We start from the raw sequence: 27,027 nt of genomic DNA on the forward strand, positions 1-27,027 counted from the left end.
TAATCTGCATGGTAATTGTTCCAACTGCCTATGTGACGACTCTTCACAAGTAAGCAAGATTATATAATACCTTACATTTTCTGAATCTCTCCCATGAAGGACTGATGTGCATGGACGTCTCATCTTTTCGGTTTCTCAAATTAGTTCAGAAGCACGAATTATTGCAGATCAAATTTAGATAGCTATCTCTGCAACTATCTATGCAGAGACTGATTTAAGCAATAACTTAGGCGGAAAAAAATTCCCCTGACAGACTTCTGCTATCTAGGTTTTTGTCCTAGACAGAGCAAATTATGCTCAGTGAGAGGACAGGACATACAGCAGTAGCTGTGTAAGTGCAAACTGACTTTCTAAAATCTCTTTCTGCTCATGAATTTCTTGAGCACAACTTTAAATTAAGCTCAGTGCTAGGACGCATTTCCAGTTTAGGTCTGAAACACAGGCAAAAAGATGGCACTTTCAGATCTGCAGCTCTGAGAAGCAGTATAGCCAAAAGAGCAACAAATGGATCCTTTTTTTTTGTTTTTGAGTGGATGAGACTACACTGAGAAAATTTCAGTAATTGCCTTGCCCCACTCAGCTCAGTGAAGCTGCATTCAGGTTTTATTTCTACCAAAAATTAAAGATGTACACTGAGTCACAGTGACTTGATAAAACCACATGGCTTCCTAGAGAGCTGCAAAACATGAGTTTCTCTAAAAGTTTAAGATTTTTGGGAAAACAAGTTGAAGGGAGATTTAGAGCAATAACTAACATAATTGGTTAGTCTGCATTTACGGTATGCTAAAATGCAGTTAAGATATGTTTTACTTGCATTAAATATTGGCATTTTATTTGATGCAAGTGATTTCAGCAAACATATCCAAAGACTGTACCTTCACCAAGCACGAGCATTAGATGATTTTATGCAACATCTTCACATCACTGCAGGACAATATGAAAATGCTTTCAATAAAGGGTCACTTAGAAATTATAAGAGGGTAAACAAATTATAAGTTGTTTTAATGACTTCTTTATAAATGTTTTTTTACAGTAAGGTCATAGAGGCATACTGTGCTATGCCAATAAAACAGTATAATCATTCCACACCCTTTTATTGTAGTTGTGTTATTACGGAGGGTGTTGCCATAACCAAGGATGCTCTATAAAAACACATGCAGTCAAGCAAATACTGTGGTTTGATGACTTTATGTTGATCTACATGCAAATAGCTCCTGGAATGGATTGATTTACCGCCCTAGCTCCACATCCAGCTGGTTTCAGAACAGAATCGGATGAAAATGTAATTGGTTAGCTAGCTTGGCCAGGCTAACTTTCAGCTTCCCAGTTCACATGAATGTGGAGCCACATGTGCTATTTCCAGCACTGGGAGGGCACGGGGGTCTATTTTCCAAGGAAATGCATGGTGGCTGCACTGCAGCAATCTGACTGTAGCTGCCTTTGCTGCTCAGTGACTCTTTGCTGCTCTTCCTCCCAAAATCAATTGATTAACTTGTACCCCCTTTGCTTTGATGAAAGGAAAACACGAATTGTCAAAAGAAACATATTAATGAGTTTTATCCTCTACCTTTTTCATGTTCAGTTTTTCCTCAATCTCTCCCTGATCCCTTTTTCTTTCCATTTCCCCATTTACTTCTACATCTCCTAAATCAAATGAACATTCTTGCATACCTTGTTCTGGTTTATTCCTCTTCCCATCAGTTCCCTCCAGTGCATCAGTAGGCTTTGTTTTCAAATTAAATTTTCACCCTTCCAGCTCTCTTTCCACGTTCTGTAGCTGAAAGTGTCTAACTTTTTATTCATTCTGCTTAATTACCAAGTAGGTTTCTGCTTTTCAGTTCCACCTGAAAAATGTATTACTAATACCTCTTTTAAACCAATATTAAGTCATATAACTTTCATTTAAAAGGATTTTTTTACGCTTCATGGTTATGTAGGAAAAAAACTAACACTTCTTTGTTGTCACATTCTAGAGGTCTGCTACCTGAAATAAGATTCTATTCTTTTCACTGAATTACCAACATGAAGTTGAGAATATATGTATTTTTCATCATGGTATTTTTATCATATATGTATTTTTATCATGGTAGCTATTTTACTGATACTTCTTCTCTCAGAAAACTCAAAGCTCATGTTCTTATCCTGCAATCCTAAACAATTTATTATGTATATCTAGATATACAAGCCTTAAGCACACCCTTCTCAGGTACAGAAACATCCAGCTATACTCAGGCATTTAATATCAGGTTTTTCATTGACAACTGTTCTCACCAATATTCTGAAAACTGAAGTGAAAAATATAGCATTTAAATTTAAAAAACTATTCAAAAGACAAACCACATCCTACTATTCAGCTAATTATAAGCCTATATTCTAAAACAAAAATGGAAAAAAATTAATATTCCAAGAAGATTACAGAATCTGTTAGATAATCTAAATTCTAATTATTGAGAAATGTGCCATCCATCATCTATGACTTAGGGAAAAGCACAGTTACTCAGCTCTCATTCACAAGTTATGTATCTGTTGGTTTGGTTTTTGGTTTTTTTTCATTTTTAAATACAGCACCTTAACACATTTTATCTGCAAGTGTCTCAAGGTACAATTTACATGCTTCAGCAGTTTCGAACAACCTAACATTGACAAGAGTCGAGTAATGCCAAACACTAGCAAGGCCCCATCATCCATCAGAAATGCACTTACCTTATGAGGAGATGCCAAAAACATACAAGAAGAGGACCATAGAAAAACTAAGTGTCATGAGAGCACTGGAAACTATGATGCATTTATTAACCTAATAGTGGCGATAGGAATAAAAAAAGCTATAAACTAGATAGAATAGACATTCCTGTCCAGCTGCTAACTTTTATTTACTGTGGTCAATTCTATGACTTGTATTGAGCCTATGTAAGTGTCATCATCGCTACTAAACCTGATCTGAAGATACGACATAGGAATGGAAGGACATATTTTTCATTATCAGTTTTAGTGAATCACGTTCAAATGGTGAGAGCAGAAAACTGAAGACAACGAAACCAGAAACGTTTCCCCAACACAAAGGTCTGCTCCTTCCCCCAGAAAAGAAAAAATAGTAATTTTCTATTGGATTGGATCTGAATTTTGCAAAGCCATTAGACTTCATATTTATTTCAGAGAATAATTTGTAAAATAAAAAGCAAAACTAAGATGGAAACTATTAGTAAAAAAATATCTTTTTGAGAAGTTTTCTACTAATGCATTGAAAACACGGAGAAACCGACATTTTATTATCTAATAAAGGTGAATGATATCTAGAGACCTAAACATAAGCAAAAGAGAGAAACTGACTGACTACAATATAACCTCTCTACATGAAATAACCTATTAAAAGAAGCCAGTTAGGTAAATAAAGCTCATGAGAAAGGAAAAGAAGAAAAGTAGGTGTTATGCACAATCATTTTACTCACCTTAATTTGTGATCAATCATTTTTAGAAGATATTTTTATTTACCAGAACTGGAATTAATATTTATAACTGAAGTTGTCTATAAAGACTATGTCTAAGATTAATTCTAGTTAACTTAAAGTAGTTAAGGAAATTGAAATTTCCTAACTGAAGGGTTTTAATTTTGCTGAGGATAAAAATATTTATGTTGGCATGGTTAAAAAAAACCTAAAAAAACAAATCAAAAGGTGAAAGTTATGTTAGTACTTTTGAAGATGACAGCATTTGAGGAATCCTTCAAATTTCTGAAAATAATATCATAATTAAAACCCTCAAATATATCTAGACAATAGAAGAATTGACATTTCACTTTCAAAATCAATTTGAAATTCTTTTCTCGCTTTACATGAGCACCATGCTCATTATTTTCCATTTTTAAAACATAGCCCAACACGCACAATCAGTGAAAAATTCTACATTCTGCCTCCAACACGACTAGAGACAAAAACCAGAAGAGGAGTTCATAATCTAATTTGGTGATTCACTGTAATTTGCTAAGTTAAGAAATAATTCTATTTTTTAGAAGTGAAAATGTAAATCCAGTTTTGCTTTATTAGGTCTTTATTGTGTTTTAAACAAACTATGGACATCTTGCAACTGTATTTGTGATACACACGTGTCTGCACATTATGCTGAAAAAGAAAAAACCTCAAGTGTAATATTACTGTTATTATTTCACAGATAAAATTATGTCAGAATATAAACAAAATTGCTCTTTTTAGCACAGGTGTGTTGGCTTAATGCTTCTTAAGTGTTTCAGATGAACTGTAAATGTGCATGGCTGATAATTTAATTTGTATGGTGTTTGGCAATGTTTTCTGTCCAACTGAGTTTAGTATCAATCAATCCATTTTTAATTTGTATACTGTTATGGGATTTGATTTTAAAAACAATACTTCATAGTATGTCTCAAGTCTTTTTGTTAAATGTTATTAGTATAATATATGTAATTCCTATCATTAGAGAAACATGGATCTGACATTCTCTGTTAGAGGAATAAAGACGTTACATAAATAAGGATCTCTTTCTGCACAGAACAAAATTCACTCATTGTTTGTTACAGCTACATACATCAACACTCTACATGTAATGGGGATATTTTTCCTCTACACTGCATCAAATGACCACCAAGTCTTAGCTTTATATTTCTTTTCTCTTTCATATACAACAGACATATACCGTCTTATTTTGTGCAGATTTACAAGTCATGGTAGTTTCAGAGGAAAGCTAAGGGAAGCACGTGGGATCCTAAACCCTCTCTTTTTTAAATAGATACCATGAATGCGACTATATGAAGTAACCGTATCATTTTCCAGATTACATTTCCAAAGTTCTGGTCTATAAAAATATCCAGTTCCAGCCAATTTTGTCAGTTTTAACCAGAACTGTTTTGTTAGTAAGTGCACACACCAGAATAGACTTACATCAGTTATAGTGTTCAGAGCAGTATCTGCACCAATGCTGAAATCTGAACCCGGTACATTGTTGGATACAGTTGCAGGAACCATAACCATTGGAACACAGAATTCGTCATATTTCTCTCGGGCAGCTGACAATTCCAGAAGTCCAAGGTATGCCTGTTGGGCACGGGCATCAGGTGAAAAATTAGGATGAATGAAACAAGGCAAAGTTGGAGTGATAAAATGGAAAGGGCCACAGGGGGAGCCATTTCTACCACAGCACATTTCAGTAAGTATTAAGGGACCACTAAAATCTAATACACACATTAAAAAAAAAAAAAAGAAAATCTTAAAAACAGGTATACACTTGAAAACAAACAACAAATAGAAGATTCATTTTCAAGGGAATATATAATTTAGACATAACAAGGTGCTTTGTACAACACAGACAAACTGCAAACTAGCTCCCCAATCTTCAGGTACTGTTATTCCTCATTTAAAATCCGAGTATTCCTGAACTAGGGCCATACCTAACATGTTGGAAAAACATGCAGGACTCATTCCTTATCAAGAAGCATATCCTTCTCTGGGAAAAGTTGGCAAAATACTTTCCTGAATCAAGACTTATTATTTTGGTGAAATGAAATGAACACTAAATACAGAAAAAAAGAAAATACTTCTCTAGGTCAATTACAGATTTTGAAATGTATTAAGTGAGAAAAAGTGTCCTAAATAAGGGACTACAGTTCAATTACTACTAAAGGTCAAGAACTTCTGGAAGTATGTTCTAGGTACTAAAGTAATTTTTTTATTTTTTAATACAAAAATACTATCATGCTATCTCACTTGATTTATCCACTTAGCACACTCTGTTCTGCAGTTACTAGTTACTATCTTGAATGACAACTTTCAACCAAATGGGTGATTGACAATACTTCTGGATCCTAAACATTATTTGTGTCATATATCAAATATAGTTATAACCAAGGGCACTTTACATGAAGATTGAGCGAAAACTAAACTGGTCTATTTGTTTTGTTAGGAACTCTACTCAGACATAATCAAGCATTTCAGTGTACCTCAAATCCACCAATAACCATAAGGGCATTAATGTTGTTCGTGCGCATCTGGTCAGCAATCTTCTCCAAGTATTTTGCAGGAAGAGTACTAAAAATTATTACAACAAAAGAAAAATAAAATCCATTTACAGACTCTGCAGCAATAAGAACTAATTACTAATCTGAAACTGTACACAGAGCGTGCAATACAATATTTTTCATTTTACATAATCATGCATAAAAATAATTCTTTCCAACAACCAGTAAGAAATCATGTCAACTGTAAAGAAACTACACTTGAAAAGATTGTTAACCTGTGAGGATGCCAGAAAATTTTTAAATTGAGGTCCTCACCCCCATTTTCATACTCTCTTCAGAAATGGTACAGTAATATAAAGATGCTGAATTTTGAATGTAACTATTTAAAAATAAATAAATAAATTGAAGACCTTAAACATTATGTGGAAGGCAAAGAGCATGGAGTCATGCACTGATGATACAGAACATTAGAATTCATTATATCAATTGGCAAAATATTGATGTTACCGTTTTGTACCAAGAATTGATCCTCCTTGACCAGTCCAGCCTCCAACATCTCCCCAGCTGATTTCCTTGATCTTTGAATAAAAGTAAAAAAAGGAGATCCTGTTAAGTAATTATCCAATTACTTCTTTTGACATGCAGCAAACATCAAGTACTACTTAATGTAGAGCTGTTGGAACAAGTTGTTTGGCACAGACAGCTCCAAAAAATAAACTTAGCAGGGAAAGAAAACAGCCTCAAGAAGTTAACTTAATTTCTCTTGAATTCTTATCAATCCCTTTCCACTCTATATGTTCTTTCTTCCTCCAGACTATGATGAACCCTGCATCCCTCCTTCACATCATGATTCTATTTTCACATTCTCTCCTACTGAACATGAAACACAAAAATCTAAAACTAGATCTCTGAAGTTAGTTTTGGGACCTATGGCTCCAGCCAGGCATAGAAATCCTAAGTCTCGTACCCCATTTCCCCTCAGTATACCAGCGCATGCTGGCAAGGTAACAATAGAATCTAACTCACATGAGAGAAAATAATAAAACTTCCCCCCTCAACATGTGCAAAGTTTCTTACAGGAAAGGAACACAGATGCAACACCTCACTGTACAGAATCAGTCATTCTGCTGTTGTTCTGTGAAAAACCTGTGATACGCTAAACATTGACCAAATTTGAAGGTAGGATTCATCTGAACTAATTTTCCAGCTTTTCAACATGGGATTGGCAACACTTACGATAAATGAAACTACAGGCTTGAATAGCTGAGACATACAGTTGCAACTTTGGTTTTATACATCTTCATGAAATAAAAGAACTCATACAATCAGTACCCACAACAACTGTGACAGAAGATACCTTCTAAGAGCATAAACACAGGATGAGGTACACGCTGCCATAAAAAACTCACAGGGAATACTGACCTTCCCTCTAGCAAAACCTTCAAATCCATCAATAACAGCAAACATTTTATGGCCTTCAGTTATGCCGACTCGCACTGCAGCCCTCACTGCAGCATTCATTCCAGCTGCAGGGGCACCAACATTTAAAACTGCCACATTGAAATTAGTCTGCAAGAGAAAAATAATATTTAATAAGCATTTTAGTGTCTACACCATGGTTAATGTGTCCATCATACAAAGTTGCTAAGCATTGGAATGCATGAAAGGAAGTTTCAAAGCCCCTAAAACCATCCAAAATTTAAAGTTAGGTAGAAGATGATACATACACGTATTTCTACATTTCTAGAATATCACACAAAAAATAATTTTGAAAGACTCGTTTATTTAAATAAGTCTTTCTCGCATTTTCATCTGGTTTGCAGGTTAAGTTATTCAGTTTTTCATATTCTAGCTCAGTTAGGTTCAAGAAACATAAAATAGCCTGTGTTATTCAACCAGTTTTGTGTTATCAAATCAGTGTTTTTAGCAAAAACACCCAGAATAGCCAAGAAAAGAGTAGCACCATAGCAGTTAGGTGTGTGTCATCAGTACCATGCAAAGTGGAGTAGACAACTTTTAAATAAAAAGTATCAGTCAAGCTTTTAGAGCAGGTCACAATACAGCAGTAAACAGGTGCACCCAGCATCTTTCACATTTTCAGATTATGGCAAATTTTAAAGCATTTCCTAATGATTCAAAGTTACTGTGCTTATACACAGCACCTCTCCAAATTTCATGAGTATTCCAAGTAAGTGGCTAATCTACTCTCAAAAAAGTCTAAGATAGCAAATACTTATTTCTAATTTAAACCACAGGCAATGTAAGAGATAAACTTCTATTTAAAACATAACATGAAATAATAAATACTTTGATATTCCATAAATATGTATTTAGTCCCCACTCATATTGCTGTGTTTTCAATTCCACCCCAGAAAAAACTGCATCTAAATGGACAGAAGCATTAGACTGAACAATGCAAATGACCAAAATAATTCAATATGGCTACAAAACACCACTAAAAACTGCTCTCTTGTTACAACAGACCCAACTATAAAACCACAACAGTTTCAAATCAAGAACACCTTCTTCAATGGAATTACTACTTTATACTGATAAATCTAATATCATCTAAATCATGAATTCTTTCCCAGACGAAAAAACTTCAATACTTGCATTAAAAAGAGAAAAATAAAAGAAAAATTACTCATTAAATTTCACTGTAAAGGTAAATAAAGCAAGGGGCCACTGTGTTTAAAATGCTAGTAAACATTTTGGGACTAAATTTTAACTGCAAAGCATGAAATGCAGCTCATCTGTACATGAAGTATCCCTAGAATTGGAAGACTTATTTTCAGATAAATCACAGGCCACTGTCTTTGACTGAAAAATAGTCTCAACTGGTGTAAATCAATAGTTTCACTGACATCAATGAGTGTTAATTTACAACAGATAAAAATATAATCCATTACCAATGCACTTCTTAAAGAAGAAGGCACTGCAATTTATTAATTTTGTTTTATTTTTACAGCCTTGAAATTAACTGCTAGAAAAACATAAATATAGAATTAAAACTGTACATCCCTCACCTTTGGGAAAGTTTAACCACTCTGTAGGAGATTAGTGCACAGAATTTAATTGATAGCAAATTATGTCAGCAAAATGCAAGAAAACTAGACAGCCTGAGCTTACATGCTAAAAATTCATGCTTTAGTTCAGGTGGATCACCATAAATCGTTCATAACTATTGACATGACAGAATTATAACAATTTGCTACTGCAACAGAGCTACAAGTTACTAACTATATCCTGGAAGATGGGAATACAGAACAAAAACCCCCAAACCAACGGAATAATTGCTAAGCAGTGATCACAGAACCCCTTCCAGTAAGAAAAAAAAAACAAGAAAAAAACCACCCAAACAAATAACCACACAACAAACCCACCACAGAACGTACGTGGATGTGGTTTGTTTTTTAATTCTGGCACAGTCAAAGAATTAGAGACCAATCTCAAGGAAATGCAAGCAGCAAAATATCTGTGTGCAGCAACACTGCTGAAGCAGAGTATTCAGCTGGCTCTCGTGATCTGATCAGCTTAGTCTTTTCCTCAATTCCCACAACATGTACATTTCATCTACTTTTTAATTCCCATCCAACCTCATTTATTGAGGCACACGGATTTGACTACCGTGGTCAGATCCAAGCACTTAATAATTACAAGTGGCCTACATTTCCTTTTAATGCCATCAATCACAATAACACACAGCAAAACTATTTTAAAACAAAATATGAAAGCCCAACGCTAACAGGCTGAAATTTGCATTGGTATATACCCCTGACAAACACCTGATTCAAAAAGCAATTACTTATTAACCACCAAAAAAATCCTGAATTCTTTGATCATAAGTTAGAAGGTCAAATATATGCCCTTATTTTGGGAAAAAGAAAATAAAACTTTTAAAAACTGCCATTTTGACAGGCATGTTTTAAATAACTTGGTCTATATACTTAACTTTTACTCACATTTAGGAAAAGTAAAAGCATAATTTAAACTAGGAGTTATTTTACCTGTCTCCTAGAAAAATTCTACTATGACTCTTCATTTGTAACCAAGTTTCCTCTACCATGTGAGGTTTTGCATGACACATTACACAGTAAATTTTGTCAGATAAGGAGCTAGTTGTGATTGCATCACTTGCTATTTGCAGAATTTGCAATGTCAGCTATTCAGATGAACTTTTGCTATTCTCAGTGGAATTGTTTTCCTTAATAATATTAAGGAGACAGGATTAATCATTACTCAATATTTAATTGGAATAAAAAAATTTACAAGTAACAGTAACATAACCATGCGAATAAGGTAACAAATGTTTACAAACCACGATTAAAAAGGAATTAACCAGTGAGGTCACACTGTTACCAACCATGGTCAAAACCAGAATTGTTCAATAAATTGTTAATTAAAAAAAAAAAAAATTGTCTGAAATTTGTTAGCACACAACATTTAGTGTCGACCTCCTAATAAATCCAAATTTCCTTAAAAACACAACTTACAAACTACAAAGAAAAGGACTAAAAGTCTATTGCTGTATTATGCACAGTGACTTAATAAGAGCAGGTAAATGTAATGCCTCTTCTGCCACGTGTAACTAATGTTATAAAATATTAAGGCAGGATAAGGGAGAGTAAAGAAGAAAAACACTCTGTTAATATTTCCCAAAAGCAGACATGCATTGCACACTCATAAAAGCCTCTTACCTTTGGAAGCTCGGCATCTGGTTTTTTGTGCGACAGTAATTTGTAGGTGTTAAGGTTGTTTTCAAAGCTCCTAAACAAAAAAGTACACAAACCGGTATATTTTTAAACACATAGTTGTATTTTAGAAACATGTGAATTTTTCAGCAACTTTTAAAAACAAGTATGTAATATCAGCACCAAAGTTGTTACAAATGCAAAACATGATAAAAACTGGAAATTAGAAAACATTGGAAAATACTCAAACTTGTAAGATACTAGTGAGAAAATATAAAATAACTATGTATCTGGCAAGGTAGTTTTATAGATTAAAGATGCACCTTATTCTGCACCAAAGAGTGCAGAATGTCTCCCTCCAACATTACTGTTGGAAAACTCCCAGCTACTTGAAAACAAGCTCAGGGAATTGGCCTCAAAATCATGAATAAGCAAACACGGTTCCTACCAGTCAGCTCACCCAATAGAGCAGCTCTTCTCCTTCTGACTAGTACCGAAGTGTCAGAATAGTGACACTATATTTTTGCGTATTTTTATATAGATAAGAATTTCAATTATTCTATTTAAGCAACTCTTCTTCTGTCTTCTCTATTATTCTCAATACATAAAAGCATAGGGCTATTAAACTATTTAAAATAAAATGTCAGGTGCCAGCACAACAGCGTTTCTAGAGTAAATAAATTAATACAAATTATCAGCCGTACCTGCCACGAAGCCTCACAGCCTCAACAAATCTTCCTTCATCCATGGCTTTCTGGACTTCTTGAGTCTTGAAAAAACCCAAAGTGATTATTCAGTATGTTTTAAAAAAACAGGAATTTACTTATTTAATATACTAAATAGATCATTCTGAAATAGCTTTAGAAAAGGTGAAAAAAAATACCAACATTTTATTAAATTGGTGAGCTACCTCTTTTTATAGCATAAAGGACAGTGGACAGGAGAAAAGCAAAGTAGCAGCAGACATTTAAAGCCTTCCTGGGACAAAAAAAAAATTAATGTATGTATTTTGTTTTGGGGGTTTTTTTTCAGTTTAAGCTGAACTGTTCTAGTGCAGAAACCCAACTGCTGTGTATGATGTGTAAATGGATGCAAATATCTAAAGAATTTGCAGCAATAGAAAGAGAAAATCTGAGATGAAATTTCAGGACAAAATAAAAATGTATATGTTTCTTGTTTGTTGGTAGTTCACACATAAGTAATAACACAGAGAACACACACATGAAGTTCATTGTTCTCAAATGTGGGAAAGTGCTGCACACATTCCCGTTAGTGTTCTAATGACAGCAGCCAATTATCACACACAGTGGACTGTTGTAGTTAGTGAATAACTGTAACTTGGCTTTTTGTCAGAAACTCACCATCTGCACACACTCCATTAAAGGGAGACGAACAGCCTGGTTTCCAGACAGGGACACAACACAAGCAGGAGTAGCTGGAGTAGCTTCTAAAAGGGCAAGCACAGCTTCCACACCCATACGACTTGCCTGAAAATAAAGAACATTTGAGTGTTCAAGCAGGCACTTAAAAGCACAAGGCTTCCAATCACAGAAATGTCCGCGATTTCTATGTAAATCAAGCTGAAACCAATTATTCCTTGGTAGGTCAAAATGTCACAGGCTCTTTAATACCCTTAAGTATGGACAAATTGTTCTTGTAGCTTTGCTTTTTAATCCTAATATAGATTCCTTTTCACAAAGGGTTTCATATTCTGAATTCGAGCTATTCAGACAGGTAATGGGAGATAATAATTGGATTTGTCAAGTTAATCTGGTAAACAACCACCCACCCCCAAGATGCAGTTATACTATGTGGTGCCATGAGTAATTATTTTCGGTTTACTCACCAAAATTCTGTCAAAAGCTGAAGGGGTTCCACCTCTCTGCACATGACCCAAGATAGTCACTCGGGTGTCAAAACCGAGCCGCTGAACCACAAGCTGAAAAGAATTTCAAAATATAGTTGGTTTATTATCTTCTCTATTTTATATACATATGTGTTAGCATTACTCTTTGTGTGCTATTGAAATAATAAAATTCCATGTATACTACACATTAGTATGTCAACAGTAATGAAAACAGTATTGTGTGGTGTGATAAGCTACTTTAAAAGAACAGATTCATTTCACAGAAATGCTATTGTTACCATGAAGCCCTATCTTACAAACTAAAAAGTGTATCATACGGAAGTTGACACTTACATCCTTAACCTTCTCTGATGTTATAGGTTTGTTGTGGCAATCAATAGCTCCTTCAGCTACAATAATAATATTCAGCCTTTTCTTCCGGGCACGATTCTACAATAAAAATAAAAACCACACCCATACAATGAAAAATCTAAAGGAAATTTACAGCACAATTTTACAACCAATTTCTGTACATTAAACTGATAGGATTTGAGGGAATATTTCTTATACTTGACTACTTCAGGGTTCTCATACATTTTATCTTCATATGAGTCTTTTCATTGATGAAGTGAAATGTGTTATATCAAATTAATGAGGAAAGGTACACACACTACTTATATAGGAATAGTTTTATGTAATCCCTTGAGTAGATCATATAATTCTTAAAACAATCACAGAATGCATTAAAAGAACTGGGTAAGATCAAACAGCACTATCTGTGACAACAGAAGCAAAGACTTGCTGAAAGTCATGACTACAGTTCTACATCACTGTTTTCAAACAAGCATCTGTAAAGGCATCAGGGAATCCCTAGCAGAGTAACACATTACCTCTGAAAGCTTAACACACATTGAATCTTCCCATCCTTCTTCCGGTGGGTATTCAGGAATAAACACCCAATCTGCACCACAGGCTAAGGCACTAACAAGAGCAAGATACCTAATAAACATAACAAATGATTAGACATTTATGATTCAGATTTCTTGAGCTTTCATTATTCTATCTGTCTAAGACACAAACTGGTTAAGACAATACATACCCACAATGTCTCCCCATAACTTCCAGAACAAATGTCCTCTGGTGGCTGTAAAAATAAGAAACCAAATTAACTGTAATACTGCAACTCCAAAATCCAGTCCAAGTTCTTTAAATCTGAACCATGCTAAAACATGTAACAGCAGTTAGGAGAGAAGAGGTGAACATTTACTAGAAATGTGAATGATGCAGACCCATATTTAAGAACTGTAATAACGTAGCTGTATTTAAAAACCCAGTAATTTAACTGCTTGAATTTCACCTATGGAAAGTTTGTACATTAACAGATCACAGAATCATAGAATGTCTTATGTTGGAAGGGACCTTAGACATCATCTAATCCAACCTCCCTGCCATGAGCAAGGGTGCCCGTAATTAGATCAGGCTGCTCAAGGCCTCATCCAACCTGGCCTTGAACATCTCTAGGCAGGGGGCATCCATAACCTCTCTGGGCAATCTATTCCAGGGCCTTGCCACCCTCATACTGAAGAATTTCTTCCTAAGTTCCAATCTAAACATATTCTCCTTCAGTTTAAATCCATTTCCCCTTGTCCTATCACTGGACACTCTTAAAAATTCCCTCTTCAGCCTTCCTGTAGGTTCCTTTCAGGCACTGGAAGACAGTTATAGGGTTCCCCCAGAGTCTTCTCTTCCCCAGGCTGAATAATCCCAGTTCCCTCAGCCTGTCCTCATAGCAGAAGTGCTCTAGCCTGCAGGATCATCTTTGTGGCTCTCCTCTGAAATGTTACTTTGTACTATTCGAGTTGTGTCTGAATCTTCTCTAGAAGAGTATTTCTGGGGGAAGACTAAAAACATACCAATAAATCAAAAACGTCTGCCCCTAAAGATGATGGAGCCTCTACAATCAGATACTTGAAGTGCTGCCAAGACAGAAATGATGGAAAAGTAGTTACTAAGAAAAATAGAAATCGAGACATTAGGAAGATGCAGACAGAAGAGCTTTCATTCCCACTCTAGAAATATAACAAACACCAGTCACCTAGCTTCGATTTTAAACTAACTTATATCCTCACTATTGTGTGGCAATAGGTAACTTAAGATTTGAAGGATAAACTACTGTGTATTTGTTACAGTTCTCTATAACACGCACTATTCACCTTTGAGCGGTGGTCATGATGGCATCCACAACTTCAATGATTCTGTGCAAGGCCGAGTCAGTACCTATGGTCATGTCAGTGCCACAGAAGTCATTGTCTATTGATCCAACCATTCCCACAATGTTAAGATAAGCATATTTCTTAACAGCCTCTTCATCGATCTGTCCTGTAAAAAATTATCCAGAGAAAGAGATGTCAGATTATTTAGAAAACATCAACATTTTAGACATATTGCGTGTGTGTTCTACTTATGTAAATTGAATATATTCCAAACATTAAATTATGCTTAGGTATTTTAGGAAACAAGGTTAGTCAAAACTACAAACAAAAGCCAATCAAACAACCAAACAAAAGAATCCTGCATAGAAATCCTTACAGTAAGGAAGGAAACAAGAGCTTTTCAGTCCATTTCCAAGTGTCAATGGATTATCAAGTTTTGTAACCAACCTTAAAATTGATGGTCTGGACTTAAACAATAGTGTTCAAATTGTAGTCTCAGTGTACAAGGTGCAATGAAGATGTAAAAGGACACAAACTGAATATGATTATGAGCACATGTAAACAATCAAAAACCAGCATTAAACATTTGAAGACTTCTCTTCTGCAACACTGAAAGGCTCTGATTTCATGATTAATAAAAGCAAATAGAACACAAAAGCCCCTCTTCTAAGTCTTAGTCTGCATCTCACCAGACAGTGAAAATGCTGAATCATCCAAGAGTTCTAAAGGATCTCAAGGATGAAATACCTTAGCTGGGTAAGTACTTAACATTAACTTGGTATATGTGGATATAAAGCCAAATTTTTAATATAGGATTCATTAAACTATATATCAGGGTGTTTAATGTCTATACTAGAGAAAACAGTAGAAAATATAATGAAAAATATAACTAATATCCATAAAGATAAATAAAGCATTCTGAAGAAGAATCAATATGTTTTCTATGAATGAACACCATGCAGTACAAACCTCTTCTAGAGTTCCAAAGGTGACTTAATAATCACAGGAATAAGGGGTATCTGGTTGATATATTCTACTTAGATTTCCAAAAAGCCATTGACAAGGTCTGCCGCCAAAGGGTTTTGAGGAAACTAAGTAGCCACAGCATAAAAGAGAAAGTTTTTGCATAGAATAAATAAAGTGAAACAGAGGGTAAAACATAAGAAACAGAGGGCAGTAGTGAATGCAAGTTCTGGTACATGAGGAAGGTAACCAATGGATTTCTACGGGGTCTGCACTGTTCAATATACTCAGCAATAACCTAGAAAAGGGAACGAGCTGTAAGGTGCCAAAGTCGACTTATCAAATGGAATTATTTGTGTTCTAAAGGTGAGGAGCGTCTGAGACAAAATGAAGAGACTAGCAAGACACAGCAAACAGCAAAGAATCAGATGGAATTCATTATAGATAAATGTAAACTAATACTCTTGAAAAACGTACCCTAAAATCACAAATTAAATAATGCTATTTTCTGCATAATAATAATGATGTTTTCATTAATAAATCAGCTTCAATGCTCAATAGCAGTCAAAAAAAATCAAAATATTAGAAAATATTAGGAAAAGAATAGAGAACAAAACAAAGATCATTATACTACTGTGTAGATCCATGGTTTGCCCTCATCTTGAATACTGGGTGCAGTTGTGGTCCTCCCCACCTCAAAAAGGACATGGTAGAACTGGAAAAGGTTCAGAGAAGGGCAACAAAGATGATCAAAGGTATAGAACTTACATATAAGGAACAACTAAGCAAACTAGGACTCTTCCATCTAGAAAAAGAGATGACGAAGGGAAAATAAGACAGCTGTAAAATCTCAAGTGGCATGCAGAGAGGAAGCAGGATTGATCATTCACTGTTCTAATACAAAAATTATGGGATGATACTAGAAGCCAGCAGGACCAAAATATACAGAAGATTCTTCACAGTCTTCATCACTCGGCAAAGCTGTAGAACTCCTTCCTACATACATGTTTTCAGCAAAAATCTGTATACTTTCAAGGAGACTGTATACACTCATGGAAGAGAAACTCATTAAGGACTGCTAACAGCATTTGGTTCAGGAAGTCCTGAAGACAGAAATGGATGGAATCTATCCAAGTATTTATATATTATGAATAACATATAGCATTAACACAGCATTATTTAGGCTTGTTCTTTTCTTTTACTATTCCCTATGCACTCTCTCAGATGCTATTAAAGACAGCTACTGGGCCGGATGCTCTTTTAGCAACAGCCACTTAATGTTTTGATCTTAAAACAGTGATGTAGAGGCAGAAAAGCAGCATCATAATTTATTAACAACCAAGTATGCAGCTTGTTCTAGGAAAGGAATCACCATCTCAGTTCAGATATGGGGGAAAAGGGCTTTTCAAGCAGAAAGTTCAAAGTTTAGACCCTGAAAATGATTTATAATGGGGGAAAAAAGCCACACAGGCAGTTGCCCAGTAACTTCCTTGGCCTTTTTGAAATTTTATGGTATATAAGAGAAGATGTACAGAAATCAAAAACTATAGCTTTATGAAGTACCGTGTAATTTCCTAGAATGTATGCTTTTGGTCCTTGAATTCAAAGAAATATCCTCTCAATATAGTTTATGGACGTATAGTTACGGTACATAACTTCCCAGGAGATTGGACTAGAAGTCTAGAAGGCCTGAACACAACCTTACCTTTCTGTGCCAGCTCTTCCAGAAGTCCACTCCACTCTTCACGGAACAGATTGGCACCAGTTAAGCTACCGTCTCCGCCAATCACACACAGATTAGTGATTCCTCTCTGAACCAAGTTGTAGGCTGCCTGCAGGCGGCCCTCCCGGGTACGAAAGGATTTGCAGCGTGCACTACCAATAACTGTACCTCCCTAGAAAAAGTAAGTAGAACAGTTTTACTTTATAACCTACTATTTCGCTGTACTTTTTAAGATGGATTAATGACGAATGGTTATTTTGTAACATAACCTCCATCTTTAATTTCACAGTAAGTAAAAAGTAATGAAACCCAAAGAATTATCAAGCCTGTGAGAAAATATATTCTCAAGAGCAGATACACACGCTGTGGAAAATGGAAAAAACACTCAAAGACTGACGAAGAGCTACTTTTGAAAAAAAATATTAAATGATTCTGAATTAATTTCTGAAGCATTCCAGTAAATAATCTAATTGTTACTTATATGTGATAATAGTGATATGGTACTAAATAGTTAAGCATTTAGATGATTTTGCTACAGTGTGACATTTTTCTCCCTGATATAATGAAATATATAAAAAAGATAGAAAAGGTGCATCCCTAAAGTTCAAAATTAGCATTTATCATCATTCTACAGAATTATGAAAAGAACTGCATCCACATTTAGTGCCTTATAGATTAGACCAATGCTAAATTTTCTATTTAAATCATTATCTGCTGTATTTACTAATATGATTTAAAGAACTTCCTCTAGAAATGGAAGTCATTACTGTCAAAAAAGACTGATGTGCCCTGCCACTGAAAATTGCTGGGTGTCTTGTTGAAAACAAGTTATTTACACATCTTCTGTGTTTATATTGTTCAGTCATTCAAGAAAAGTCTAATTTTTGCCTCCTCTATTGTCATGGTGGAAAGTAAAATTAAGAGTGCATAATCATATTTTTTTCCCTGAAAAAAAATCTGGAGATGATCACTTTTGCACAAATACTTCCTTCACTTTAACTTATAACAAAGTCATGCCAACCTAAATTTAAGTTTCAAATCTGTAGAGACTGTACTTTTACGATTTGCCCTATCAATAGGTATTTCAACTCTCAAGCCACTCTTTTACCATCCACGTTGCAATACAAAACAGTTGTTAGTGAAAGAAGAAAAAAAAAAAGGAATAGAAGCAGTTCAGCTTTCTGCACAGGCAAAACAGTAGAAGTGTACATATGGAAATTTTCTAAAAAAAAAAACCCTACCAAACACCCAGGACCAAAAAACATATCTAAACTAGATACATTCATACTTAACATGTCTTAAATGGAAAAGAAACTATGTATTTGAAACAATGTACTACAACTTGTTTTGATTCAAAAGAAGTATACATTGGGCTGAAAAACCTCTTATCAAAACAACTAAATACATCCTCAATTTCATCATGGTCTGCTGAATTCCTAGCAATCGAGCTCAGAAAAGTATTTTCATATAGTATGGATGCTATACCCATGTATAGGATGTCTACACTCTGCTTCTGCCTGTGCTCTTGTGTGGCTTGGCCATGGCATCTCAATTTTCTCTTAATCCTAAAATGTATCTGGATGGTGCTCTTAGTCATATGGGTTAGCTTTAGGCAACCCTGCAAGGAGCAGGGAGTTGGACACGATGGTCCTTATAGGTCCCTTCCAGTTTGAGATATTCTATAATTACAGATTCCACAAAATAGATAGGAAATTAAAAATAAATTAAGTAAACAACCAAAACACCACAACCAAAAATCAAACATGTGGACAAAATATTTCACAGTATTTCATGGTATCTATTTGTGGTTTTTGTTTTGTTTTTGTTTTTATTTTGAATTAATCTATTTTTCTCTCTGCTAACTGCTTTGTGTTTATAATATCAGCTTTACAGAAAGCTCCAAAGAAACCCACGCTTCACCTGGAGGTAGTTTTCAGAGAGCTTGGCAAGCAGTAAGGCCTCTTCGCCAAACATAGCATCTGCTCTGGAAGAGGTAACAACATTACCATGCTGAGGAAAAGCGTAAGGAGATCCAAATAGCCACCTTGCAGAATTTTATAATATAAATGTACAAAGTCACTGGTATTATCTGAGCTCTGAGGAACTGTACTGTAATTACACCCATTACGATAATTCTAAATCCACTTACAAAGCCAACAGGGTTTCATAAGAAAAACACTTGCCTTACAAAACACAGTTGTTTCATATTTTGGTTCTATGCCTTTTTTATTAAATATAGATTGTCAGTATGGCTTTAGAAGGCTAATGACATGTAATGTTGAAAATCTAGGACAAAGGTTTTGAAGATTATTTCTGTGCACCAAATGCAAAACCACACAAAGATCTTAGAAAGTATCAAACATCTATACTACAGAAATCAGAGGTATGTGCTTGTCACTCAGTTATCACAGAATTCAAATCCATAATTACAGTCGTTGCCTGGATCTGGAATATAAGTTCCCCATTTAAAGAAACTGGAATTCAGTCCCGCCCCCTAAAACTTACCACTTGCAGGATACTTGAAACACTTTCCCATGAAACTTCTACAATGTTATCGCCTCCATCAACCATTCCCTGGTAACCCTGGAAGAGAAAAAAAAAATTCAAGAAATTTGGTATTAAAAATTGTGTTTCATTTCCACAGCAGTAATACTTACCTTGTGTATTTTAATGCAATTTTAAGTAATTAAAAGCACTGAATAAAAAAATATTCAATTTAAATGAAACAACATTCAAACAGGTATCACACTAAGGGGGGGAAAAAGCCAAACAAACCCTCTTTCTAAAAATTAGTTCCAAAGACAACCTCAGTATAAAGTAATACTTTACACAGATTACACAGCTTATAAACTAGAATGGCCATATATTTCTCCTTTCTTAGGAATAAATATTCAGTTCTGGAGAGCATTAGAAAATGTGCTTCCTCAAAACATAATCCCATCCTGAGGTCACGATCTTAGGAAAAAAATCTACCTTTGTACACTTTTACCCCAAGCTATGTATAAACAAAACAGAGTAACGATGAAAAAAAACTTCATAAACAAAGAAGAAATCAGGTCAAATAATCTTCATTCTTTTTGCAGGTAGTTACACAATAAATAGATGAAAGAGGTTGAGTAGAAAAATACAAATTTTAGTGATTTAAGAAACCCTTAAAACCTTAACTCAAATGATCTTCAGAAACCAATACATGCTGTAATATGGAAAGAACTACAATTAGCTGAAAGAAGGAAAATTACTCAGTGAGCAGGCGAAGGGTTTTATTATGCCTGGCTTTATTAACTGTCTGCATAAATACTAGTAGAAAGACAGTGACAATCGCAGATTCTTTTCTACATAAGTGATATTGTCAACATTGATTCAAAAAAACCCAAAAAACATACAGCAAAGTTCTAACCTGAAATAACCTGACAGAGACACCAGAACAAAAGCAAAGTTACCATTCAACTTTTTGACATTTATGTAAAACCAAATGGAAAAAGACATACTAGGTTAAAGAAAATAAACAAAAAACACTAAGCAAAAATAAACATCACTACATTTATGTCTCTATTTCTAAATTTTTGTATACATATGGATAATCATGCTGAGGAACAATTAGCTGGCCCCTCTGCATGCAGTTCTTGCACAACTGTAGGTAGTTTTAGGGTTCTCAGTAATGAAGCAAGTGGAACTAGAAACGGGAGAGAATTTAGAAGACAGAAGAACTGACATTATAAAATGGAGATACTTACTTTGCCAAAACCCAGAGTATACGTAGGTTCTACTCAGTAAGCAGTAACTTGAAAATGTACTGTCTCCATTGGCTTAAAAAGCCATAAATATTGTATGAATAACATACCATATTTGGAGTCGCCGAGTAGCCAAATAAAACAAGTTCATAAAGATAACCTGGACTCAGCAAAGTGTTACTCAAATTAAGCTTTCTCGAATTCTAGTACAGATTCCAAGGGGAAAGTATAAAAGATTCTGCTCGGTGAGATCTGACTAACGAATTTACATAAGATTATCAAGTAATAGTAAAGCAACAGCTAGGTGGAAAACTGCTCATGGCTCTAATTCCTGTCATTCAACACACCTTTGTAATATGTTATACACCCTCCAGACAATTTTGATACGTAACTAATGTATACACATACCCTCTTGTATACAAATGCATAGTCATGATGACTCTAAACTAAAACATTATTTGCACAACTCCTTCAAAATTTGAGCAAGTTAGAAAAGAAATAATGTTTGATCTACATATTACCTTTGAAGAAAATATCTGCAAAAAATTCTTTCTCAGATAAAGAACATTTCAGTGGGTCCAACTGAGCTTGAGGAAGGCTAATTATTAAGTTCACTTATCACAAGTTTGCTGGGTGTTTTGGTTTTTTGGGGTTTGGTTTTTTAAGTGAAGAATCTGCTGTTTCTTGCCACTCAGTAATGGACTGAAAGCTTTTCCTATTGGTGTTCCTATTGGCAACTACAATAACACAAAGATTCTATAAGCAACAAATCCTGAAAGAACAGCGTGCTGTCACATCTTAAGTCAAGTTTGCAAAACTGACTAGAAGCTGACAAAAATGTATGCAATTTATATATTTGCTTCCATCATTCACCTTCCATTTCCACTTGAGAGTAAAAATAAAGCGTACCCAAGAAAGTATTATATAAACTAAAAATATACATAATTACAGAATATCATGACACTCATGGATGAAAATCACCAATTTTTATTTTATTAACAGGCCTAAAACACAGGGGAAAGCAAATGGATAAACCACTACTTGAAATTGTCCATAAGATTTGAAAGCCCCTATAGCTAGGCTAAGGAAGAGCTATTCCTGACACTTTTACTGGGCATCTTTGAAGTAGAAAGAACATATGTTCTGGTCAGGAGTCCACATTGGTTCTACTTTCTCTTTGTAAACAAGAGAGAACAGGGCCTGTATTAACTCCTCCCACTACAAGGAAAGGACAAGGAGCTTTTGGAACAGATCCGATGCATTTTAACTGTTACATTAGCTTCTTTTAACTCAGTTCTGCTTGCCAAGCAGTATATGTAAGCTAGCTCTAAACAATGTACCTGGAATTTCCACATTGTTCTTTCATACCATTAAGAGATACAAAAAAAAAAAGAATTAAAATTGCTTTCTGGAAAAGCTACAGGGGAAAAAAGATGACTAATAATTGAAGTATTAATAATGACCATGATTTCCATTTATTATTTTAGCTATTTAAATGCTGATGCTAACTTGGGAACTGGAAAACCCATTTTTAAGATGGAATTGTACTTGAAATATTTTATCAAATAGTTCAGCACTGTTAAAACTGTCTGGCTACTGCAAGTTACTGGCAGTTGTGAATACAGACCTTAATAAAAAGAAGGGGGAGATCGGTTAGCTCAGTGGTTTGAGCGCGGTGCTGACAACAATGACAACACTGAGATCGCGGGTTCAATTCCCGCTCGGTCCCCATGTGTTGCCTGGTCTAGTCGCGAGGTGGAGTCCCTGCCCATGACAGGGAGGTTGGACTAGATGATCTCTAAGGTCCCTTCCAGCCTAGGCCATTCTATGATTCTACTATCTGTGAATTTACACTTATTTATTTTTTTAAAATCTTACTTAGATTCTAAAAATAGCAGTTTGGGTACTGAAATACTAAAACGACGAGGCAAGAATGGAAAAAACTGACAAATATACAGTAAGCACTATACTTGGAGATCAACCCTATTTTATTCTTATTCCTTCCACCACCCAAAATTTGAACATTCGAAGATGAACAAGAGGAAATCTTTGTGGGCCCTCTGTTAATTCACTTATACACTCTAACTGCTGGAGAGAGTGGCAGAGAGAGCAAAACTTGCTTCCAAGTCTTAACTCTAAAAACAAGAGCTTTTGAAAAAGAACAAGTCATCTGACGATATGTTACACATGAGACATTTGGGGCTTTAACAGGTATTTAAGTTTACTTAGTGAGCTTTTTTAGCTATTGCTCAACAACGTAAAATACTTGCATCACTGAGTGCACAAACCACCACATAAAAGACATGAAGTTTTCCTCACAGAAATCCGTGACTGCCGTACCATTGCATTTCCAATGCTGGCCTCTTGAGAAAAAGACTCTTAACCAAGATGTAGAATCTAAAACTTCCATAGCTTAGTAGTAAGAGCACGCATCCACTGGGAACTATGTGCTTCAACCCTGGAAAAAGGGTAGGTTATTTGTATAAATATTAAGACCTCAGTTTCTCAAATGATTTGCCAAAAATAAGAGGCATCGCTTTTTCTTCTCATTCTCAATTTAAAAGAAAAACAAAAACAACAACACACCAAAATCAACTTAAATCGCTTCTGTATAATAAAAAAATTTTAACTAGGCTCCTAGAGCAACCTGATACTTTTCCATGTACCTCCATCTCCCAGATTTTCAGAGCATGAGCGATCTAAGTCCATGGGTATTCAAATTTTAAGTCACATTGAGGTAGATTCAAGGAATAATGTGATGCTAGTCAGTGAGAGTGACTACAGATTTATATACTACAATTAAATACCAGAAATTACTAACACAAATGAAATATGAAACTATGGCAATTGTATACAGTAAGCACTGTTTCCATGAGTTCATAGAAAAATTTTCAAATGTGTCAGTTCCAATGAACTAAGATATAACAGTTTTTTAACTGTACAGCTATAGCATTTTTTTATAAACTATGCAAACTACCTATAAAGATTATATATATTTTTATGTCAATTATTTTACAGTTTTAATTTTCACATTAAATAGGTTTTTTTCCTTTTTATAAGTATGGCAATATAACCCATGAATTCCAATATCTAACTCTTTCTTTCACTGAGCTTTGGCAAATCCAACTTAAAAAAGGCTAGAAAATTTATTGTTTCCAATTTTTATTTATCTTGGTAATCTCCTTCTTATCACAAAACGAAGCAAAATGGAGTTAGGATATGAAAGAAAAATAAGGGGTTTTTTTACTTAGAATAAGTGGCCAGTTTTGGCCACAACTGTAGAAGACAGAGAGTTTTGCAGTGCTAAGTAAATTCTTATGACAGAGAAAGTTACAGCACCAAAAGAGCATACGACAACTAGAGCAAACCAGGCTTGAAAACGCTAAGATCTTTAACTCCATTTTGGCTCCAAATAAGAAAACATTTTCACCTATCATATCTTGCTACTTCATGTTTTTTCTTCACTTTTTCAGAGCAGCTTCAATTTAAGTATGGCTCTACCTTGATATATGCATGTCTAGGTAAAGTGCTGACTCAAAATATAGGCTAAAAATATACTACTCTCATTTCTTAACACACTGAAGTCTGCATTTGATAGTGTAATTAAAAAGGACTTTATTAAAAGTATTAAATAAAGCATTAAATATTTTTCAAGTAAATAAAAAATACTTCTCAGTACAAATCACGCAAAGGCTTGAAATAGGGATCATTAGTGACAAGTCTTACCCTAGGAATTTTACTTTCCACCACCTTTGTCACCTGCATTTCTTTCCTATTACAAAGTGCTGACGTTAAATAGTTGTTTTGTTTCAAACCTTGTGAAAGCATTTCTCTGAAATACTTATATGCATTGTGAAAGAAAACTGACTTCTGTGTTTTAATAAACACAGAGTCAGAGAGGAAAAAAAGCTCAGCATTCAGTACTTCCTGAAACACAGAACTCAACGGACTCGTCTAGAAGTAAAAAAATTTCTTTTGGAGCTATTACCCATACTTACAGTAAAAAGTGCATTTTCTCTCAGCCTACACTGTTTCAATGAAAATAGAATGATAATAAATAATGGAGGGGAAAAAAGCTCCAACATCGACTTGATTTTTCAATTGATTTTCATTCAGAAATATCTGTAACTTCACACTGGCAAACTCTAGCAGTTAAGAGAGGAGCAGAACTTGAATAGTGCAATTTTGCTAAGTTTAGGAAAACAGAAATATCCAAAATATATAATTAAAAAACACAAAACAGTTTTTAAAGGTGACAAAAGTAAAAGTACTGCAAGATGAACTACAAAGATAGTAATTCTTAAACACAAATAAAAAAAATAAAATAAACCCCAAGTTCTGGTCTTTAAAGACAGACAAAAAACCCCCTCCTTAGTGCCACAGAAGTATCTGACCCATTTCAGTAAGCCTGCAAAACTGCTGAACACTGGAGGAATTCTAGAGATGGGCCATGTAATTAGCACACACTAAGTATTCAGAGCTACTTGCTGTAGCACTGTAGCACAAAAGAATTTTGGAGCACAGGGCTCTGCTTATTTGCATTTCAATATACTTCGCATCTCTTTAGTAAATGAACTATAGGAATGAGCAGACACAGAAAGAAAATGGATAAATAGCTACCTTTAAAGCTAAATTGTATATTTTGCATGCATAAAATTAAAACCAAAGTACTTTCATAGCAATTCTATGAATTCTAGTGCTCGGTATTTTTATATTAAACATTAAAATTACATTTTGCTATGAATATTGCCTACCAGATTTTGCCCCGTAGCAAACGTTTATTACAACTTGTAATCACCTCAGACTTCTAAGGAGTTGCACAGGAATTCCACTGTGAACAGAACGACTTCTTGCTAAAAGATATTTACTGTATTGTTTAATCCACAAATTTACAAAAAACAAAAGTGTCCCTCAGGCAGAAGTGTACCTATAAGTCTTCCAGTAAGGCACAGACATATAGTATTATTTTGGCATTTACAGTAAATTGTTTTCATTGTTTTTTCATATTAAATAAGTACAGAAGTTAACAATCTTCACGCACATGCAGTCATAAGCTTCAATCACAAGATTCTGATGTCCAGACACACTGCTAGGGGTGCAGCTGTTTTGCAGCAGGGTTTTTTGTTTGTTGGTTGGAGTTTTTTCAGTATAACTTTCTACCTATAAGCCAGGAAAGACGGAACCAGCCTGACAGTACTCCAGCTCAAAAAACGAGTTGTGTAATCTGTGCAATGGCACATCCTTATCATACCCTAGGAAAATGCAGTGGGAGAAAGTCAAAGGGTTCAGAACTACCAGTTTAACTAGGTTTAGGAAGATATTTATGAAGTACAATATTTGGGGCCAGACGTCTAACAAGTACATAGCTACACAGCTCACTACTGGGTGACATCCATTTTCGGTTTTCTCAGTATTTTCATGCTTCTGGTGTCATGTGAAGCATTACATATATTTAAAAATTACTTTAAAATTAAATAGCTTTAGTATATACCTTGCAAAAAGTACTTTCCGCTATGAAATAGAATCTTGATATGATGGAAGGAAATGAGACATCTACAGCATTTTTTTCATTTCTACTATTCACTCTCCATGAAGTTTCCACAAAAACTCAGTTATAGTCAGAAAACAGATACAGAATGAATAAAACAAAAACTAACCTCATAAACAAAATACACTTTGGCTTTTACATAGATTCCCATGCGTACTACTGCGCGCACAGCAGCATTCATACCTGGGAAGAAAAAAGCAAAATCACATTGTTATAGGTTATCCAGTATTTTCTGCATACTATAAAATTTTCAGTGTCTTTAAAAATGGAAACATTAATTCATTCCTAAAGAAAGAAAGTCATCAGCATCTATTAAAACAGCAATTTACTTA

At 34.7% G+C, this 27,027-nt stretch overlaps 1 protein-coding gene across 3 annotated transcripts in view; it reads right to left on the bottom strand.

Annotated features, from left to right (window-relative positions):
• Positions 1–26,877, bottom strand: part of PFKP (phosphofructokinase, platelet) — a 37,920-nt gene extending 11,043 nt beyond the window's left edge. The window contains exons 1-15 of one of the 3 annotated variants that reach the window (XM_009868179.1): positions 26,805–26,877; positions 19,922–19,999; positions 17,399–17,588; positions 14,731–14,896; positions 13,617–13,661; positions 13,408–13,516; positions 12,872–12,967; positions 12,518–12,610; positions 12,033–12,158; positions 11,376–11,440; positions 10,678–10,747; positions 7,403–7,549; positions 6,488–6,558; positions 5,963–6,050; positions 4,908–5,060 (exon numbers count right to left, since the gene is read on the bottom strand). In XM_009868179.1, coding sequence (XP_009866481.1) covers positions 4,908–5,060; positions 5,963–6,050; positions 6,488–6,558; positions 7,403–7,549; positions 10,678–10,747; positions 11,376–11,440; positions 12,033–12,158; positions 12,518–12,610; positions 12,872–12,967; positions 13,408–13,516; positions 13,617–13,661; positions 14,731–14,896; positions 17,399–17,588; positions 19,922–19,999; positions 26,805–26,876 — 1,569 coding nt within the window. In that variant the 5' untranslated portion in view covers position 26,877. Of the gene's footprint in view, positions 1–4,907; positions 5,061–5,962; positions 6,051–6,487; positions 6,559–7,402; positions 7,550–10,677; positions 10,748–11,375; positions 11,441–12,032; positions 12,159–12,517; positions 12,611–12,871; positions 12,968–13,407; positions 13,517–13,616; positions 13,662–14,730; positions 14,897–17,393; positions 17,589–19,921; positions 20,000–26,804 lie in introns of those variants that run through there. The other 2 variants (XM_009868171.1, XM_009868187.1) reach the window with 2 other exon arrangements.
• Positions 26,878–27,027: the final 150 nt, after the last annotated feature.

Source organism: Apaloderma vittatum, unplaced genomic scaffold, assembly GCF_000703405.1.
Source record: "Apaloderma vittatum isolate BGI_N311 unplaced genomic scaffold, ASM70340v1 scaffold35960, whole genome shotgun sequence".
In the NCBI taxonomy this organism is placed as follows: Eukaryota; Metazoa; Chordata; class Aves; order Trogoniformes; family Trogonidae; genus Apaloderma; species Apaloderma vittatum.